General features: G+C 40.9%; 1 protein-coding gene across 1 annotated transcript in view; it reads left to right on the forward strand.

Annotated features, from left to right (window-relative positions):
• Window positions 1–632: 632 nt before the first annotated feature.
• The window catches only part of ARSJ (arylsulfatase family member J), a gene marked incomplete at both ends in the record, with an annotated part of 70,293 nt that continues 48,955 nt past the window's right edge, over window positions 633–21,970 (forward strand). Inside the window, one exon of the mRNA XM_080915520.1 lies at window positions 633–1,024. Within this exon, the coding sequence (XP_080771646.1) occupies window positions 633–1,024 (392 nt within the window). The remainder of the gene's footprint in view (window positions 1,025–21,970) is intronic.

A 21,970-nucleotide genomic window follows, 5' to 3' on the forward strand; every position in this document is an offset into this window, starting at 1 on the left:
GAAAGGGGTCAAGAAGATTGAGAAACGCACAGCGGAAAATGGGGAACTAGCCCTAAAAAGGTAGGGAAAGCGGCCAACAGGAAGAAGGCTACCTCGGCCCAGCCTGTCATTCATCCATAAGCAAGGAGCTGCTTGGGGAAACTTGGCAAGGCTTCCAGGTTGCCTAGTACTCTGGACCAACATCAGTCCCACCACCACTGGTGCCTGGCTGCACATCATAGTTCTGCTCCCCGAAGATGTAGAGGATGACGTGACAAGCAGACGTCCCTGTCCTATGTGGTTATCGATCAGTTTCTTGACTTTTCCCCCTTCTTCTTCATGAGAACTTTTGAGTGAAGATACCTTTTTTTTTTTTCCTTCAAGCTGCTGGGAGGGAAAAAAAGTTAAAAAATAATAGAACTGCAAGTCGATGAAGAGGACCTCTGCTCCCTTCTAGTGTTTCTAGTGTTCGTGTGTTAAACCATCACCTCCAGAGGACTGAAGTTGTGGACAGTGGTGGCATCCGAGAGGGGAGCAGGATTTCCCCCGCAGCCTTCTTTCAGCTGGATCTACCCCTTCGCGTGTATGAGTGTGCCCGCAGCAGCAAAGGGGGCAGGGTTCTGCTTGTGGAGTCTCTGCTGGGACCAGAGTGAATGGCCCCCAGGGACAGTGCGGAGCCTCTGTCTCCGCTATCTCCACAGGCCTGGGTCTGGCCTGGAAAGATGGTAGCGATGGGTACCCTGGCAGGCTTCTGGATCCTCAGCCTGATCACCTATGGCTACCTGTGCTGGGGCCAGGACTTAGAAGAGGAGGGGTCCCTAAGAGCTCAAGTTGAAGAGAGACCGGAAGCAGGTACAGCTGCCACCTCCCAGCCCCATCTCATTTTTATATTAGCTGATGATCAGGGATTTAGAGATGTGGGTTACCACGGATCTGAGATAAAGACGCCCACTCTTGACAAACTCGCTGCAGAAGGAGTTAAGCTGGAGAACTACTATGTCCAGCCTATTTGCACACCGTCCAGGAGCCAGTTTATTACAGGAAAGTAAGTGTTACAGCTTTTATGTATTACTTGGGAAAAAATCTTAAGCTTTTATTTAAAATTGGTTTCTAATTTAAGAGATGATCCAAAAGTATGGGGGAAACAACCCGATGAATGAACAAGTGGATGAATGAATGAATGAATGAATGAATGAATGAACAAATGTTTGCAGAAAGCTCCATGGTTGCTGATTCCCGATCTGTTTCAATTTTCAAGTGCATTCACATTTTGTTTCAAGTATCAGAACAGAATTCACAGAGAAAATAATGTCACTTACAACTCTTAGATTGTTACAAGATTTAGAATTGCATGCTTGAAACCCCAGGTCATGACAGAGAAAGTGGAGGCCACAAAAGCAGGAAATGTGACATGGGAGATGACGGGTGTGGAATATGACTTTGCTTTCATATTTGTTGGGTGCTTTTCTCTCATGATGTCATATCTGTCTGCCAAGGCAGTTCTCAAAATGCAATGGGCTCAGTGGGATTTGCTACTGCTCCTCCTCCTCTTCGCCCAGTGTGGGGAAGGTTTCTGAGTCACTAACACGGCTCAGAGGACTAAGAAACATAGTCAGCCTTCTGCTAAATAGCTCATCTCTGTAAGGTGCTCATGCATTTTCCTATTTTTACTTTGTCAGAATGCACATGATCATAACTTTTTTTCATGGTGCATATTCAGTTTGGAAGGCAGAGCACAGGGGTCAAGGGGTCACACTACTTCTGCATAGTTAATGTGCCTTGTGATTTTGGCTTCAGGACAGAGAGTCCTTGCTTCAAGGGCAGTTCTTCTTGGAACTGGACCTTGTAAGGGTAGACAGTAACCAGTCTGGAAAAAGTATGACTCCAGTGTTTTGTAGAAACCTCTTTCTTGCAAAGACGTTTGCTTACAGCATAATTTCCATTGCTTAGCAAACAGTCAAAAATTTACCATCATTACCAGAAGATATTTTTTTTAGCATTAGAAAGAAGAGGTAGAGCGCGGAGCATGAGGGTGCACACCTTTAACCTCAGCACTCGGGAAGCAGAGGCAGGCAGATCTCTGTGAGTTAGAAGTCAGTCTAGTCTATAGAGTGATTTCCTGGTCAGGCAGAGCAGCAAACCAAGGGCCCGTGTCAAAAGTTAAAATAACAAGCAAACATTGAAAATGTAAAGAAGGAGAGAAGGAGAAGAGGAGAAGAAAGAGGAGACAAAGGAGGAGGGGCAGGTCTTAGTATCCAGAGTCTTCTTTAAGTTTAATCATTGTATCACAAAGTCAGGAGTGTTTGATACATACATACAATTACAATTGTCTGGAAAATAAGCCCATCCAGTGCCTACGGTTAAGTTCTTCACCTCTATTCCCAACCATCCTTAACCTTAGCTAATGAAATAGGCATGTCTTAGAGACACCTCAGTTGATTTGGAGAATTTCAAAGAGAGCCAACAGTAGTTGAAAAAAAATGAAACTGAGTTCATGAACTTCCTTTCCATAATAAAGTATATAAAATAATCTTCTTCCTGAAGAAGGACGTTTGAAAACACCTTAAATGGACAGAATATCTATTCCGCGTTTATCTTACCTTTGAGTTCACTTAATTAGATGTAACAAATGGAGTCAGAAATAACTCCTGATTTTTTTGTTGTTGTTGGTGGTGGTGGGTTGTTTTTGTTTTGTTTGTTAACCAGAGGCTGGCTCGGCCTTGCCAGTGTAATCAAGTATCCAGTGGAAAGATATCGCCTCCTCCTAAAACATTGGTTCAGTGCAATAAGTCGAATAATTGTTTTATAGACCAAAAAAGTTCAAGAAGCTACTGTGATTTCATATGGATTCCGCCTTGAGTGAAGCAGTGGGAGGTGTCTTACTTGATGCTTTCCCTGGGACTCGGCTATAAATGAATACAGATGTAAGAATGAAAGTTGTCATGACTGTCTAGTTCTGGGCTTAACATGAATACTTCAGGCCCAGAGAATATGGTATTTATCCTGTCTGTGAGAACAAGTCTGTGCCTACTGCATTCTCTAAAGGAGGCAGGGGGAAAGGAAGCAATAAAAGTCCCAGTGGGATGATTATTCTGTAAGGAAACGTGAGAGAAGTCAAATAACTTTACCTGACTTGAGAAGAGTCTACGGCTGGAGCTGAATTAACTTTTGATACCACTAACACCACAACAGCCCTTTTCATCTTTTTCTGCAATCAAAAGGTGAAACTGTCTTTTCATGGTGCATGGATCTGTAGCAAATTCCTCTTATAATTTGTAACATACCACTCTCGTAACACTGAATAGCAGTCTTCCTGTCAGGAAGCATTCAATGCCTGAAGACTGCTGCATGCACACTGTGAAGAACAGTTGAGGAAACCTGGAGGTGGTAGTCCTCAAAGTCAAGTGTTCAGAATGAGTCACTTCAAATGTCAGTCAAAATATAAAATTCCTAGCCCTATTCACCATTCAGCTTCAGCAGCTAGAGGGGGTATGTTCTGACATCAGTAATAATTTTTATAAGCACGTCAGGGTTTTCTGATGATAACCCTGTTTATGGTGAATTAAAAGCATCTGTATTCAATGCATACACCTACTGTTAGACACATTATCTCATTTAAATTTTCACAACAGTTCTGTAACAGAGCAGCTACTGTTGTTCCTTTTTTATACAGATTTGGTAAGAGTCCAAGAGAAGTAATGATACAGTGTGGTCAATGGTTGTTCATGGTTTGTCTGGTGAAATAAGCATTAATTGAGAAAGTGGCTGCCTGTGTTCAATCAATGTCAAGGTAACTTTACTGTTCTTAAGGATGTGTTCCAAGTGGTGGCACAGAGAAATAACAGCACTTACTCTTTAAGAAGAACAGAACCATAGCTTCTGAGAGAATTACAGGACTTGCAAGCATTAGGCATGCGGTTTTGAAGACTTAAGGAAAGATTGGCAGCCTGCATTTAATTTATGTCACAAGTCTTGCTTTTACTATTATGTTTATTTTTCATATTGCTGCCCACTGATGTGATATGTTGACTCTCACCGTGTGGTAATGTTCTTCGGTATAGCGAAGCTGCAGTTTGTTTATCAATTCTACCGTCCAGGATATTGGCGGTTCTAGTTGGATACCATCGTGGAGAGGCTGCCATCGACGTACTTGATCATGCTTTGATGAACATCTCCTTGCATTCCTCTTGTGTGTGGAATTAGAACTGCTAAGGTGCAGGCATGTGTGTGTTCAGTTTTTGTAGATACTGCCCAACAGTTCCCAAAGCAATGCTTCTGGGCTTGAACTGTCACTGCAACTATATGAAAAACCTCCACCTACATCAACATTTGGTATTGCTTCCTTTCATTTTAGACATGATAGTCACTGTACACTGGTATGCCTGTCCTGATTAAGCTTTTCATTTTTATAATAACTGATAATATCAAATGTCTTTGACTTAACATTGATGTAGATCACTGTCCTACTCTCTGTTTAGATGACTATTTGTTCCTTGATGGAGTGTGATAATTATTTATATAATCTCTTCCTTTGTCAGCTGTATTGCACAGATATTTCTTTCTGTAGCTTTCTTTTCCACTCTTGTACTAATGTGTCTTTAATGACTAGGTTTTTAACTTTATTGCAATTCAATTTATGTTAATTTTCTGCTTGTGCTTATCTAACATAGTCTTACCTATTCCATATCATCATAATGGGCTTTTCCTCCTAAACGTTTTATTGCTCTGCTTTTATAGTAAATCAACTAGAATTAATTAATTTTTGATGTAGCATTGAATCGGAGTTCCAAACTATTCATTTTCCCATATATATCCATTTGGCCAGACAACCTGAACTCAGTCCCAAAAACCCCCAAGGTGGCAGAAGAAAACTGAGTTCTAATAGACTCACAAGAATGGTTCGATCACCACCAGCATGTCATCACATGGCATGCATGCTGTTACGGAAGTGCCTGAAGACAAGACAGGACATGCATATGTGCCTGCTCACATATGTACGCACGCACACACACAAACACACACACACACACAGAGAGAGAGAGAGAGAGAGAGAGAGAGAGACAGAGAGACAGAGATACAGAGAGACAGAGAGACAGAGTTTTCTCTAAGACCACACGTTCTCTATAGCATTGCAGACTCATCTTCATCAGTTCTGTCCCATGTGGGCCATTTCTTGACTCTCCTGTTGTAATGACTATCCTCTTTTCCAATGGTGTCAACTTCTAAACATAGCTGTAAGCTGTGCGATAAATATTTATGTCTAGAATGTAAATACTCCTAATTGTTTCTCAGTATCACCTGGATTGTTCTTTACATCTTTATTCACTATAATAGTTAGGAAGACAATTATAATGCACAAATAGGTTGGAAGATTTGATTTGGGGAGTATGAACGAGTTCACTTTGGAATCTTTCTACTTTCCAAATAACATAAGGAGTGAGATCAGCCACTGAGAATTAAGCTCTAGGTGTTTGAAAGAATTGAATGTCAAATGCTTTCTAGGGGAGTGGGAAAATGAACTGGGCAAGGACGTGCAGACAGATAGCTGGTGCTCCTGAGACCCACCTGAGCTTTGCAGGCTCAGATGTCAAGGGGTCAGCATAGTTGTTTCTACCCGGCTATACTCAGGTGCTCCATGGAGAAGCACCTCCGTTACAGAGCTGGAATTAAGGAGATTTGGAGATTTCCTAAATAAGCAAAGCACAGTGAGCAATAGTGTATTTAGATGTAGATAAAAAGAGAAGTGCTGGGAGTTTACCTTCTGACAGGACATGGTCTGAGTTTCCTGATGGGCATCGGTGAGCTATTCAAAAGGATGAGAATTAGTGGAAAACTCCACCTACACCAACAGTTGCTATTGTCTCACATTTTAGACACTGTGGTCACTGAAAGTCCCATACTGGGGCAGAATTCCAAGTACTGCAGTGTTTACAGATAATAGGGAAGTAGGGGTGGAGGTGAGACTGAGGGTGAGATTTTTGATATGAAACGGTTAAGAGAAAGTGCTAGATGCTTCATTCCTGTGGACGCTTAAATCACTGAGAATTATGGGAACAGCCATTTTGAAGAGGATGGTAATATAGTGCAAGGAAAGGGATGGTCTCTGTCTAAGAGATAAGGGGTGGGGGCCTAGATAAAGATGTGAGTCTGGACTATTCTACTGCTTTTTAAAGGGATTGAGCTCTGACAGTTGGTAATGACAGTGGGAAGGGTAATGAAGAACTAAGAAGATTCCCAACTTTCTAGTCTCAGATTCTGTGAGAAGTACAGGGGAGTGAAGGGCCAGGCCAGAGCTGAAGTAAACTGGGGACAGGCAATAATGAATTAGAATGAAAACTAGGAATTGTTCAGGGTCATGCTAAGGTCAAGAGGGATTTCCACAAAGCAAATTGTCAGCAATGGAGGCTTTTTAGAAAGGAATGAAGGGTGAGGGAAAATGGACAACATGGAGACTCCTAGACGTTAGAATCGGAGCAGAAGCAGATACATGGAGAAGACTTGAATTATGGTGAAGATTTACACAGAGCAAGAAAAATATGGTGAGATTTTTTTCCCCTCAGATGCTTTCTTAGGAAACTAAGAGTTTGGCTTTGATGACAGTCTCCTGTGCAGATGGCTATAGCTGAGCCTTCCAAGTGTCTGTCATGTCTCACTGCAGTCACACTGCACAGCTATGAGCATAGCCAAGAGCTCTGGGGCTTTTTTTTTTTAAGATTTATTTATTTTAGTTATATGAATACACTGTTGCCATCTTCAGACACACCAGAAGGGAGCATCAGATCCAATTATAGATGGTTGTGGGCCATCATGTGGCTGCTGGGAACCAAACTCAGAACCTCCGGAAGAGCAGTTAGTGCTCTTAACCTCTGAGCCATCTCTTCGTCCCAGTGGATGGTGAGCCAAAGAGCTTCTCTGCGGGTTTGCCAAGGTCTCCAACGCTAAGGTGTGTCTTCAGGAGATTTAGCAATTGGAAACCCCGGAAATGCAACTGAATTTTGTAGTTATTCTCATCATAAAGTGACAGGAGGAAGCTTAGGGAAACAGATTTAATTAGTTCATTGAATGGCCTTATGTACACACACACACACACACACACACACACACACACACACACACACACACAAAGAAAGAGAGAGAGAGAGAGAGAGAGAGAGAGAAAGAGAGGGAGAGGGAGAGAGAGAGAGAGAGAGAGAGAGAGAGAGAGAGAGAGAGAGAGAGAGAGAGAGAGAGAGATGGGGGGTAAGTTATTGCCATCTGTAACCTTGTGTTTTTCTACCCATTCACCTTAATTTGTTACTAGAAATAACAACCCGAGGCTTCTTGCACATAAATACATGCTTAGGCCAATAGTTTTGCTATAATCCTGACGAGCTTATATCACAATAATTCAGTTTATTCTCTTCTAAGTGTACCACATGGCTGGTTATCTTCTCAGTTTCATGTGTCGGGCTCTTCCTCAGAGTCTGAGGTGAATCCCTGCCTGACTCTATTACAGAAAACTCTCTCCCTCCTGGTTGTCCCACTTTCTATTCCTGCCTCAGCTCATTGGCCAGTCAGCACTTCATTGTCAGGTGAATGCTTTTACACAGTTCTCTCTCTCTCTCTCTCTCTCTCTCTCTCTCTCTCTCTCTCTCTCTCTCTCTCTCTCTCTCACACACACACACACACACACACACACACATTTCCTATCAATGTATAGTCAACATCTAGGTCATGTTTGATCCCTACACTTATTAAAAATTTTATTAATCTTACTTGATTAAAACCGTAGCTGTAAGTAGTGTTCTGTATCCAGAGAGTGCTCAATGTACTCGCTCCTTGCTTTCAGAGATATTTAGCTAATGCTTAGGCACTTGTGAAAATATAAATGTTTGTGATTATCTGTCAATAAGAAATAAGACTCTTCCTCTAGCCTTCTTTTGTCATTGGAAAGTGACCATAATAACCAGTGGAAAGTAACGTTAGAGCCTCATAGACCATCCATAAGGAAAAGCTCAAAGCCAAAGCCATCCAGTAGGTAGCTGCCTATTCTTCCTTGGCTTTTGGATTATCTGAAGTAGAAGAGCTGTTTAATTAGGCTAGATACACACCTTGATGATCAATGTACCTAATTTTAAATGAACCTCAGAAGACTCATTTAAAATTAGGCACATTCATAATTTAGATGAATATCCATCCAGGTTACACTGTTGAGTCTCATAAAATGCTCTTTCAGAAGGTTGAAAGGTATCCAGCTTCAGAGGGCCAACAGGTAAAAACACTAGCAAAATTCTACAGATAACTTTGATTTCATCTCACCCTGTGGATATTTTACTATGATATAATTAGTTTGATGAAATGCTCTTTTAATAGTCTAGATATTAAACATTTGTAGAGGTGGTGTATCTTTGAGGATTGTGCCCTATTGTTTCTCCATGTGCCCTATTGCAATTAAAAGAAGGCAAACTTCCTGTCTCTCATCTTCTAGCCTAACCCCCCTTCTCTTCCAATTCATCCAATACATTTGCTTTACTAAAACATAAGATTCATCACAAAAGCCCCTTTGGCAAATGGTACCCTTGGTTCCCCAATGTACCAAAAATGAGAAAAGAAATTAATTTTCTCTGAGGGCTTTCATGTGCCTTTTTTTTTTCCTTTTCAAGCATCCTGCCTTTTAATCTTCACATCCAATATTTGAAAATATTAATAAAATATTTAACAAATGTTCTCATTTTATGGATGGACTATTAAAATTTTAGGGGAGTTATATAAGCTGGGTATGATCACAGAGCTTCTAAGTTAGAGAGCATGTATTTAAGCTTGAACTGCAAGGCTCCTGAGCAGCTCTCTCCTGTAGTTTCCCCCTCCAGCATAAACTGAAAGCACAGCTTACTCCAGTCTTCAAGCAGCTTCTTCAGCCTCTATACTTCCCAACTTTCCACACCAGAGGCAGGGATGGATGGGTGGCTCAGAGTTTCTAGGACCTGTCAGTCTAAGTCCCAGCTGTTTCACTTCTGGGGTTTACACCTCTTCACTGTTTGCTCAAATACCAACCACTCATTAAGATTCAGCAAAAACACCACATTCCTCAGAACCCTTCCCATGATTCCTAGGTCGAAATCATTTATCTTAACAGCGACCTTTCACAACTCTCACTATAACTGTCGTATTAGGCATGATTTTCCACTCCTTCACAGCTCTTAGGAAGCCTTTTACCTCTCTTGCTGCCCCCCTGAGAGACAAGGCTCAGATTTACAACTCTATAAATTTCACAGCACCCAACCCGGAGCTCTGTACTTATAGGGGCTAGGAAAATATGTGAGGAATGAAAGAAGGAATAGTTGTATAAACAATTATTTATTTTCTTCTGGGAGGCAATGCAATCAGGTAAAAATGGCTCAGAATGGCTTTTAATTGAAAACAGATTTTTAATGAAATATATTCTGATTACTGTTCCCCCTCCCCCAACTCCTCTCAGTTCCTCAACTTCCCACCCACCCAAATCCACACTCTTTCTTCTCCTTAGGATACTAATAAGAAACAAGTAATAATATACAAAATAAAAGCAAACAGAAGGAAAGGAGTCAAAGAAAAAGTTCACATAATACGTATAGATACAGAGATACACACATCCCCACACGGAGAGAACCCATAGAATTGCAAAACTAGAAACCATTACACACATGTGCATGTGCACACACACATACAACCTGAAAAAAAATTATGAGACACAGGAACTCCAATGCTAGTGAGTTCATTTTGTATTGGTCACATACAGCTTTAGGCACATGGCCTGCCTGTAAGTGTGGTTTATATATGCAGTGAGACGCCACTGGAGAAAACCAATTTTTCATGTGCAAATGGTTATCAACTGAAGATAGTTTTTATATTAAGGATGAGAGTTTGTGTCCACTTCCCCTTTCAGGGGTGGCACCCCATCAGGCCCAGACCAGTGCAGGGCCTATGCATGCTGCCACGCTCTCTGGGAGTCCATATGTGTGCCAGTCCTGCGGTATTTAGAAAGCCTTGGTTGCTTGTGTCTTCTATGTGACTCTTAGAATCTTCTCTATCCCAGGGCTCCCTGTACCCTGAAGGAGGGAATTGATGGAGACATGGTATTTAAGAGTGAGTGTTCCAAGGTCTCTCACTCCCTTCACATTGTCTGACTCTGGGTCTCCATAATAGTTGATGTCTTCTGCAAGAGGAAACATCACTGATGATGGTTAAAAAGACGCTGATGTATGGATACAGAAAATTGTCAGTAGTCCTGTCATTGCTATGTTTCTTTTAGTATTTCGTTTCCCCTGAGCTATCTGTGCTTAGGTTCTTGCCACTTGTACAGCACTGGGTGGGTGGGGGTGGGGAGCCCATCTCATTCAGTGGGCCTCAAATCCAATCAAAACTCAGTTGGCTAGTTCCACAAGCTTTGCGCCACTATCACATGAATGCATATTATAAGCGGTTCACTATTGTAGACAGAAGAGTTTGTAGCTGGTTAGTGTTTATAATCTCCTTTATGCAGGTCACCTTACAGTAGCATGAACACTAATCTACGGGTGTGAAGGCTCTAGGTAGGAACAAGCTTGTCTTCGCTGTGTTCAGTCACACAGCGTGTGTATAGTTGTTATTCTCAGCAACAAGGCCTTACCAGCAGTTTTGGGAGAGGAAAGAAAATCAGTCTCAGCAATAACCTGGGTAGTTTTACAGTTCTCATGGGGCTCTTTTGGCCAGTAGCTCAATTAGATATAACCCATTCCCAGAAGTGGAGGCTTCATTTGGCGATGAGAAATGTCCAGTCAGGTCTCCGTCTCAGTATTGTTTAGTGATTCCATTTAGAGCTCCTTAAAATATTTTAGGAGGCCACTATTCTTAGGATTCCAAATGACAGCTCAAGTGGCCCTTAGTTGTAGCTGTCCCTGTCCGTATTCTTTCTCTTACCCACTCTTATCTCCTCCACTTCAGTTGGTCCTTCCATTCCAGCCCTCCCCTGCATATCCATCTACAACTCTATATTCTTACCTCCTTCCTATTCCGTACAACTCTTCTCCAAGAGCTACTCTATTCCTAACCTCCGTGATTATATGGATTGTGACTTGCTTATCTTAGACTTACCAGCTACCATCTGCATATCAGGGAATATATACTACATGTGTCTCTTTTGGACTTGAGCTAGCTTACCTAGAATAATTTTTTTCTTAGTTGCATTCATTGACCAGCCAATTCCAAATCAATGAGAACTGAGTAAATTTAGCACATTTTCTTTGTCAGTTCATCCACTGAATGTCATCAGTCTGTTTCCAGTTTCTGACTATCATGAATAGAGCAGCAATGAACACGGTTGAACAAGCCTCTCTGTGTAGGACATAGGGTCCTTTTCGTATACACCCGAGACTGACGTAGCTGAATCTTGAGGTAGATCTACTTCCCATTTCCTAAGAAACTGCAGCAAGTATTTCCATTGTGGTTGTACAAATTTGCATACTTGCCAACAATAGATTAATGGTCTCCTTACCCCAGAACCTCTCCAGCATAAGCTGACTCTTGTTTTGTTGACCTTGGTCATGCTTAATGATGTAAGAGAAAATATCAATGTAGTTTTGATTTGCATTTCCCTGTTGACGAAGGTTGTTGAATATTTCCCAACCATTTGTGTTTCCTCTTTAGATCTGTACCTCCCATTGTAACTGGGTTTTGTTTTCTTGGTGTCCATTTATTTTTTTTTTTTAGCTTTTTATACAGTTTAGATATTCTCACTCTGTTGGATGTGTGTTTGGTAAAAGTATTTATCATTCTGCAGCCTTGTGCTTTTTTCTAAATGGCAGAGTCCTTAGCCATACAGAAGCTTTTTGGTTTCATAAGAGACGATTCATTTATTAACTATTGTTCTAAGGGCCTGTGCTAATCGAATTCTGTCTAAAAAGCCTTTTCCTTTACCCATTAGTTCAAGACTATACCCCACTTTCTATTCTCTCAAATTCAGTGTCACTGGCACTAGGCTGAGGTCTTTGACCCATTTGCAGCTGAATTGTTTAGAGGGTTATAAGTATTGATCTATTGGGGTTCTTCTGTAGACAACCATCCAGTTTGACCACTGGTTGAAGATGTTATCTTTCTTTCTCCAGTATGTATTTCTGGCATCTTTATAAAAAATCAAGAATTCATAAGAATGTAGATTAATGTCTAGGACATAAATCATTTCAATTCCATTCATCAGTATGGCTGCGTTTTGCCCATATCATTCTGGTTTTATTACTATAGCTTTGTAGTCAATTTGAGGTTAGAGATAGTAATACCACCAGCAGTTCTTTTATTGTTCAGGATTCGTTTAACTATCCTAGCTCTCTCTGTGTCTCTCTTTCTATCTCTGTCTGTCTCTGTCTCTCTGTCTTTATCTCTTTCTCTGTGTGTGTTTGTGTTTCTATCCATATAAAACTGAAAATTTTTTCAAGATCTGAGAAGCATTGTGTTGAGAATTTTACAGGCATTTCATTGGATCTATAGATTTCTTTTGATAGTTGGATGGCCTGAAATTTATCGTAACAATATCTAAATTGTAGTCTAATTCAATAAAATTAACATTGTAATTATAAATATGCCATTCAATCTTTCCAAAAACACAGTTTCCTTTGTAGAATAGGAATTCTTTCAATACCTTTTCAACCTCATCCAGTCTCAAAGGTAATACTATTGTTCAGTTGATATAAGTTATGAAATATTTTGAGAACTATTAATATCATATTAATTGTCAAAATGAAGTTTCTTTTACACTGTATTTCAATCACTTTAATCATGCACTAATTTTAGCTAGTGTCTTAGTTAGAGTTTTATAGCTGTGAACAGACACCATGACCAATGCAAGTTTTATAAAAGACAACATTTAACTGGGGCAGGCTTACAGGTTCAGAGGTTTAGTCCAGTCAGTACCAAGGAAGGAGCATGGCAGCATCCAGGCAAGCATGGTGCAGGAGGAGCTGAGAGTTCTACATCTTCATCCAAAGGAAGCCAGGGACTGACTGAGCATCCTGAGGCAGCTAGAAGGAGTGTCTCCAAGCATAGCCCATGAGTGACACACTTTCTCCTCCAACAAGGTCACACCTTCTAATAGTGCCACTCCCTGGGCCAAGCATATGCAAACCGTCACAGCTAGTTACTTTTTCTTTTATAAAGCTTTTCACAGTAACCAACCATAAACATATAAACAAAAACAGACTCAGCAGATAGCATTTACGTAATGATGAATACATGTGTTTGTGTAACAATAATATTCAGAGGAAAAGAGATGCTATTAATCTAAGAGTGAAGTCATGGAATGGGTTGGAAAGAGGGAATCTAGAAGGGGTTAGAGGAAAAAGGGGGGAAAGAGAAAATGATGTACTTACTTCTATTCTAATTAAAAATGCCCAGTTATCTTGTTATGGAGCTAGGAGAATCATGACTTCAAGGCCAGGCTGGCTTCTATGGTGAAAACCTATCTCCAAATAAACACAAATGCACAAACGCTTGCATCTGCAGTGGATGAGGATGGAGACGTAAAGAGAGAAGAAAGAAGTTGGTAGGTGTAGGATGCATACATTTATGTACGAGATTTTCTATGAAAAGCAAATACAACAATTCTAGTACCTATCTTTGCGACTTAATGAGAGAATGAAGTAGAACTGTGTACATGAATCCCTTAAAAGAGGCCAGTCGTATACGATCCTATGTAACCTGATTGTTTTGTCATTTCCATGCAGAACATGTTTTAGTGATTCCATAAATAATATTTGTTGTGAAACAGACTCATAATAAATGTATATTCACCAGCTGTACTGAATCGCATGAATACCTGTATGAGAGAACATGCTTTAAAAATGTATTTGTGCTGACCTTTAAGCTTACCCTGAGACTCAGGGGCTTTCCTGGGTTTTGTTTTTGTTTTTGTATACTAGAAAATTACCTAAAACTTAACAGGGATGTTCTACATTTACAAAGGTTTAAATTTGTATGCCTATGGATGTTTACTTCATATAGATCTTCACACCATTTGCATGCCTTATGCCCACAGAGACCAGAAGAGGGCACTGCATCCCCTGACACTGGAGTTACAGACAGTTGGGAGCCAGAATATGGGTGCTGAGAACTAAACCCAGGACAACTGTAAAGGCAGCCATCTTTGCTAATCAACTAAGATATAATGTTATCTTTAAAAAGGAGCGTTGATACATTGCTAGTTTCTGTTCTAGTTATTGATAATATTTACAGGGATGGTGTGTGTCTCTGTGTCTCTGTGTATTGTGTAAATGTGTGTGTGTGTGTGTGTGTGTGTGTGTGTGTGCACACGCACGCACGCGCACGGGAATGCATGCATGGGCATGCATTTTTTTTGTGTTTCCTCCAGTAAACAACTATAGAGAAATAGACATAGAAATTTATTTTCTAACTGGCTTCCCCATTAAAAGTTGTTTAGTTAAACTTTTTTCTTACTTTGATTTGTTTCATAAATATATTTAAAATGGCAACAATTTTCAACATATATAGGTCTCATTAGATAATTAAAATGTCCTTAGAATCTAACTTTTGTTACTGTGTTAGAAGTAGTTCCTATATTTTTACTTTGAAATTTTTAAATAATTTCTTCAAATACATTGTTAGTTCGAACAGTCTCTTTCTGTTTTTATTTGGCTTTGAGACCTAGTGCCATGTAACCTTGGCTGATCTCAAAAGTTTCTTTGTAACTAAGCATGACTTTGAATCCTGGTGCTTCCTTCCTCCTTCCCAGATGCTAGAATTAAAAACATGCTCCTCCAGGTCCAGTTTGATTCCACTACCTCCTAAGTGTTAGCGATTGCAATTAAATTACAAAATACAGTCCTGAGAATCACTTGGAGGCTCTTTTTCCAACCTAAAGTCCTTGGTTTCTTCCCCAAAGGTTCTACCACAAAAGGTTAAGTGAGATGTGACCTTCCACATCTGCAGCAAGATCCCAGGAGATGGCAAGTGGCTGCTCTGGGGGCCATGCTGAGTGACCCAGCACGGAAGCTCTGGTCTAATGTCCTCCTGGCAGTATGAGTGTCTCTGTCACGGACACTGACGTGATCTCTCGGGAGCAAGCTGGAAATCCTGCATCTCCCCCTTCATGCGCTGTTATGAAAGCTGCTTTCAGTTCTCATACACAGTCTGTCTCCATAAAATAAATGAGAACAAGAGCTCCTCTTTAGGCAAAGTACTTTGTTTACGAGAAAAAGGCAATAGACTTTCTGAGAACGAAGTCATAAAACTAAAGGTATTCAGAGTGTTAAAATGCTGGAATATTGCCACCTTTTGAACTTTTACACCACAATGCAATTCAAAGAAGATGGATGCTTACTTCTGAACTTGAATCAGTTGCGCCATGACGTTGAGCTCACTTTCAACAGTTTCAGGGTATCTATACATGCCACCATTTCCTGAAGTATCACGGCCATCTTAACTTGCTAGCCAGTTCACTGCTGTCATTTACTGACCGCTCAAAGGTAACTGGATCAGGTGGAGCAGTGGACTGTGGTTTGCTAAAGTAATTGAGTGAATCGTTTCGAAGAACAGAACAGATCCTTACCTCAGATGTCAACAGATACAAGTGATTAAAAGTAAGATGATTTTCGGTTTGGTTATGTGTGTGTGTGTGTGTGTGTGTGTGTGTGTGTGTGTGTGTGTGTGTTCGTTGTTCATTTTTGAGCCCAAAGCACAGTTTTTGACTTACCACAAGTCCAAAAAACTGACAAGGATTCTAATATCTCAGCTGCATAGAGGAAGCTTCTGAGGCTGATGCACGCCCTTAGTTCTGTAAAGGAGAAAATTGCATTAACTAAACTACAAGCCTTTCCACAACTTTCTACTGCTAGTTGGTTTAATACACTTCCTAAATTAATGTTTCTTGCTTTAATTGATCTTGTATTTACTTCCATGAAATCCATCTGCCATTCATTTCTTCACTAATCAACCATTTATTCACTGTTGAGCACTAATATAAACTAGACAGCTCCAGAAAACCCTCCGACACCCTGTTTTGATGATATTGCTATTCAGGTGCGAGGAGAGCTGAGGGAGCAAAGGACACAGTATGCCAGAGGTAACACCCTTCTTTACAAAAGATGGGAAGGAAGAAAGGTGGCTCAAAGGAAGAAAATTGCAACCAGACATATTGCAGAGATCAGGAAATAAGGGATAGTCTTGCATTCAACTGTTCCAAGAAGGACTGGCATAAAATGTATAGGCCTTGGAAGAATAGCACCTCTGGTCTGCTTGGGTACCACTCAGAAAAGACATTAGATGGAAGCAATAACAGAAGCCATCTTCTGGGGGCATGTTCGGGTCTCAGGGGTGCCCTGTTCTCAGGTAGGTTGATGGGAGTCCTTCGGCAGCTGCACTGACAGTACATTGGAGGGTTTACATAAGAATACCTGTCTAGGAACCCTTTGCTCTGCATTGTGTGAGACACAGATGGTAAAAGACATGAGGAAATGGATGAGTTCTGGTTGACTGTGGAGCAGACTAGCAGGCGTGTCCATCAAACCGGAAGTTAGGCAATGATCAAAGGTCATTTCAGTCTCTGGAGATCTTTGCTTCAATCCCTGCTCCTCTATCTGACCTTGTATTTCCTCCCCTGTTTTGTTCTCCCTTCTAAGAAGGACTGAAGCATTCACATTCTGTTCTTCCTTCTTTTTGAGCTTCATAAGTTCTGTGGATGGTTTCTTGAGTATTCCGAGCTTTTTTGGGGGTGGGGGGGTTATGTACTCACATATCCACTTTTAAGTGAGTACATACCATGAGTGCTCTCTTGTGACTGGGTGACATCACTCATCAATCATACAGCTTCAAGTTCCATCTATTTGCCTAGAAATTTCATGAATTTGTTTTTAATAGCTCAGTAGCACTCCATTGTGTAAATGTACCACAATTTCTGTATCCATTCCTCTGTTGAAGAACATCTGGGTTTTGTCCAGCTTCTGGCTATTATAAATAAGGCTGCTATGAACATTGTTGAGCATTTGTCCTTGTTAGATGTTGAGCTACCTTTGGGTATCTGCCCAGGAGTGGAATACCTCAGGTAGCTGGGTCTAATTTTCTGAGAAAACACCAGGCTGATTTTCAGAGTAGTTGTACCAGTTTACAACCCCAGCAAACTGGTGGAGTGTTCCTTTTTCTCCACATCCTTGCCAGCATCTGCTGTCAACTGAGTTTTTATGTTAGCCATACTGATGGGTGTGAGGTGCCTCACCTTGAGAGCCTCCCCATAATGCAGCCACCAAACCCAAGCATGATTGCTGACGCCAAGAAGTGTTTACTGGCAGGAACCAAATATGGATGTCTCCTCAGAGGCTCTCACAGAGTCATATAGATAAAGATGAGGATGCTTTCAGCTAAACATCAGACTGAACAAAGGGACCCCAATGAAAGAACTAGAAAAAGGACTGAAAAAGCTGAAAGGTTTGAAACCTCATAGAAAGAACAACATCATCAACCAGCCAAGGCACTGAGGTGGAGAGGGTGATTGGGAGAGGGAGCACCTTCATGGATGCAATTTGAGGAGAAGAAGGGAGGGGAGTGGGGGAGGGAGATGCTATAACATTTGAAATGTAAATACAGAGAATATCCAATAAAATTGAAAAAAAAGGATTGTTTCAAAGCCAGATGTTACAAGAGAAACAAACTGTTTTACTGAGCAGATGCTGCTCAAGTAGCACTTAGAACCAGTCACAAAGCAATCACTAAAAATTCTGCTTTAGTTTTTAGAGCCCACAATAAATAATAGTTTTTGTTTTTTCCCTTGCCTTTCCCTGGCTCCTCTAGGATTTTTAGTTTGAGCAGTAACAGTTACACACTTTTCTAAAATTAATCCCAGTAGGTGGAACAGAATGTCTGCATCAAGTGCTCACATGGATACTCGGTGCTATTTTAAAAGAAGACACAACCACACTGGTGACTATCACCAAGAGGTGCCACCAAGGTAAAGGTGTTTGTCCAAGGTAGCATTAGCTGCATGGATTTGCCAGTCGCCATCACGGTTCCAAATCCTGCACCCAGGCACAGATCCTACATGTCAGCATAACCAGTCACTTTGTACTTGGTGAGGAAAGGGAACCAACAAGAAGATTCCATGTCGGTTGGTTTGAATGTGAGATTTCTCTCATAGCTCCGGTCTTTGAATGCTCTCTCTCTAACTGGTGGGTCCCTATGGGAGGCTGTGGGGTCATAGGGAGACTGTGGGACCATATAGAAGATTGTGAGACTGTATGGGAGTCTGCAGGGCCATATAGAGACTCTGGGATGGTATTGGAGGCTGTGGGGCCATGGAAAAGGCTGTGGGACTGACTGTATGGGAGACGGGGACCATATTGGAGACTGTGGGGTTGTATGGGAGTCTGCAGGGCCATATAGAGACTCTGGGATGGTATTGGAGGCTGTGGGGCCATGGAAAAGGCTGTGGGACTGACTGTATGGGAGATGGGAACCATATTGGAGACTGTGGGGTTGTATGGGAGTCTGCAGGGCCATATAGAGACTCTGGGATGGTATAGGAGGCTGTGGGGCCATGGGAAAGGCTGTGGGGCTGTATGGGAGTCTGCAGGACCATATAGAGACTCTGGGATGGTATTGGAGGCTTTGGGGCCATGGGAAGGCTGTTGGACCTGCAGTATGGGAGGGTCTGGGGACTGCCTGGTAGAGGTGAGTAAAAAAAATCAGAGACCCACAATGAGGCACACTAGCTTCTCCCTGCTTCCTCATCCACCAAGATGTGAGGATGCTGCCACAGGCGTGAACCAAACTGCCCACTCCCATGCCTTACCAAACAGGCCAAAAGTAAACTTCCATTCACATTCTCCTATCAGGCATTTGGATACAGCAGTGAGAAAAGCAGAATATCGAGAAGAAAGCACTGTGATTTCAGATTATTAATTAAGTTATTGTCAAATGTCCATCCCTAGCAACACAGACATACATGTGTATCGTCTCTTAGACTAGCAAGAGTCTGAGTCAGGCTGAATCCATGTATGAACTTTTAGAATTAAAAATTTTTAGAGATTTATTTCTGAGAGCACAGGATTTTTTTTTCCTGAAGAATTAAGGCACACCCTTTATTTCTTATTTTGAAATATCTAAAAACATGTCATTTTTTTTGCTTTTATTTTTAGAAAATGGTCTTAACAAGAAGAAAAATCTTTTCCACATGGTGATCTCTTCTTTATTCTTCAGGACTCAGCACTTGCTGAGCAGCCTATGAGCCAGCCTGGGAGTAATACTGCTGTCTTCTGCAGTTGCTTTTCTGGGCCAAAGAATAAACAGTCATGCTAACAGTAAGACTATATAGCAAGTCTTAGTAAGAGTTAGTCAGACAACAGCAAGTCTATAGACATAAATATTTCATACAATACATTCCTCTTAGTTACCACACCCAATTTTGAAAATAAAGTATATGCTCTGTCTAGTGTAACACGTAAGGCCAAACATTCATTTCCCTGGATCTTAAATCAATAGGTACAAATAATCTTTCTGACACAACAGAAAGTTCAGTCTCTTTCTTCAATGAGGTGGAGTCTAAGAAAAACTCCACAATTTCAAATCCTTCCTCTTTCTCTCTGCCTCTTTCTCTCTCTCCTCTCTTTTCCTCTCCCTCCCTCCCTCTCTCCTTCCCTCCCCCCTCCGTCTCTCTCTTTCTCTTTTTATTAGTTCCCGAGTTATATAGTCCATGACATTTGCTAAAATCTATCACACATACTTTGACTGTCTTCTTCTCTATCCTCCCTATCCAGTGTTTTAACACTTAACATGAAGGTTGGGTCAAGCTGGGCTGCCTCACCTATGTAAGTTTATTACTTGGGTTTTGGAAGCCTTCCCAGACCCCACCCCACCCCATCTTTGGCCTCTTCTGTTGACCTCATGCTGTCTACATGGGGCTGCACAGTACACACAATACTTGTCTGCCATTATTCCCAAAGCAGGAGTGGGACAATTGGCACATATCTTCCATAAGTATATTGATTTAATCTCTTGTGGGACTTGAAACGTGTTCTGTGATTTACCAACTTCTTCCCATTGAGGAACTTCTCATTTAAATGCCATCTTTGAAAGAAAAGCCCAGACATGAAAGCAGGGTACCTGGTTGGTTCCCAACACCAAGCACTGCTTTCCAATTCACAGACCTTCTACCTAGGCTTCAGGACTCCTGGGTCATTGTGTGAAATGTTCTGGCTTTTTAAACATATTTAGGGAAAGAAGTTACCAAGTTAATGCAATAAATGAATGAAACACTGAGCCTGTAATCATGTTTCAGATACATCAGAATTAGAAAAGATAAAAATGATAGCCCATCAACATCAGAAACAGAGAGTAAGGGGTTGGAGAGATGACTCAGCAGTTGGGAGCACTGACTGCTCTTCCAGAGGTTCTGAGTTCAATTCCCAGCAACCACGTGGTAGCTCACAACCATCTGCAATGAGATCTGATGTCCTCTTTTGGTGTGTCTGCTATGCTGTACACATATACATAAAATAAATAATTATAAAAAAGCAAATAGATAAAAGCAGAGAATACCAGGCTCTTAAACATGTATTTTTATCAAGAAATGTCTTTGTCTCTTGTACAAAGTATCATTTTCATCCTTACAGATATGCTAGAATTACATATAGCTATTAAAAGATAAGGTAGTTCAATAACTATTTTTTCATGTTTACATTATATATAGCATTTATAATCAATCCATTTTAAATTAATTTCACTAGTGAAAAGATACACTTAAGAACAGTTTCAAATTTGTCACATTCACAAACATGTGAACCATTCGTGTTTCTTCGGGTAGCAGCAACCTTTGCAACTGCTTGAACTCCTGGAAGTCCATGGAGACACATGCTGGAAAAGAAACTGAAGTCGGCTAAGGAAAAGCCAATTTCCCCTTCTAGGTAGAGGTGGCAAGAGCTTCCTTGGCAACAGTGGGCAAACCCTTCCAAGGAAAATGCTTGTCGATTATGGGTGACTATCCATGCATTACTCCTGCACACTCCTCACTCCTGCCTGGTAAGAATTAGGTGCCACGAGCATGTAAGAAAAAAGTCTTGTCTGCCATTTTTGTGTCCCCATTGCTTTATCATAGTTTTCTAGTTCCTTATCGGTCCTGTAAATGCACTGCTGACCATGAGATGGGGCTGTTAAATGAGAACTAAAATACTGAAAGAAAAATACCTATAATGCTACCGACTGAGAACAAATCAACAACCCCTCTAAAGGAATAAAAGGAAGGGATGCTACTTACAGGCAGGTCATCAGAACCTTGGAGTAAAAACAAGAGAAACTAAAAATTTCACAAACTTCAGCTTGGGGGTTGTGGATTAACCCAATCCACGAGAACCACACATGAAGTAGAGAACAACTCTAAACTATGCAATTTGGCTTTGTGTGTTTATCTCATCTTTCAGGGAAAACAGAAAATTCCTGTGATAATACACTGCCAAATAAACACATTCTGATGGAATAGTTAATACTGGCGGTAGTTGCCAAACAGCCTAAAAATCCACAGCAGTGAATTATCACAAAGTCAGATATAGCAGCTGCTTGAAAACCTTTGTGTAAAGGACACAAGGCCACAACAGTCTTTTTAAGGAAAATAATAATTGGACTGAGACTGTCATACTAGATGTTCAAGTTCAAAAAAGACAAAACAGGAAAACTATTTCATACTGGTTCTCTCATACTCTGGCATCTCATAACAACTAAAAATTCTGTCTCCTTTTAGACCAGGAAGTTATTCACAAGTTTACATATTTCCCTAGAGTTTATATGGCTGAAGGCCTGCGAGGGCGCTATTTCTATGACTCATATTTGGCTAGATGATTCCATGCTGAGCTTCTGAGTCACCAACTTAAGAGTCTGTGCATTTGAAACATTAAACAGAAGACTTTTTTTTTTAAGAAATGGCATGCATGCATGTTTAGAGGCTGGACTGCTAATGAGTTAGAATGCTGAACTGAGAGCATGAACAGAAATTATTTCCCCACAGTCT

The sequence above is a fragment of the Micromys minutus genome, assembly GCF_963924665.1.
Source record: "Micromys minutus genome assembly, chromosome: 4".
In the NCBI taxonomy this organism is placed as follows: domain Eukaryota; kingdom Metazoa; phylum Chordata; class Mammalia; order Rodentia; family Muridae; genus Micromys; species Micromys minutus.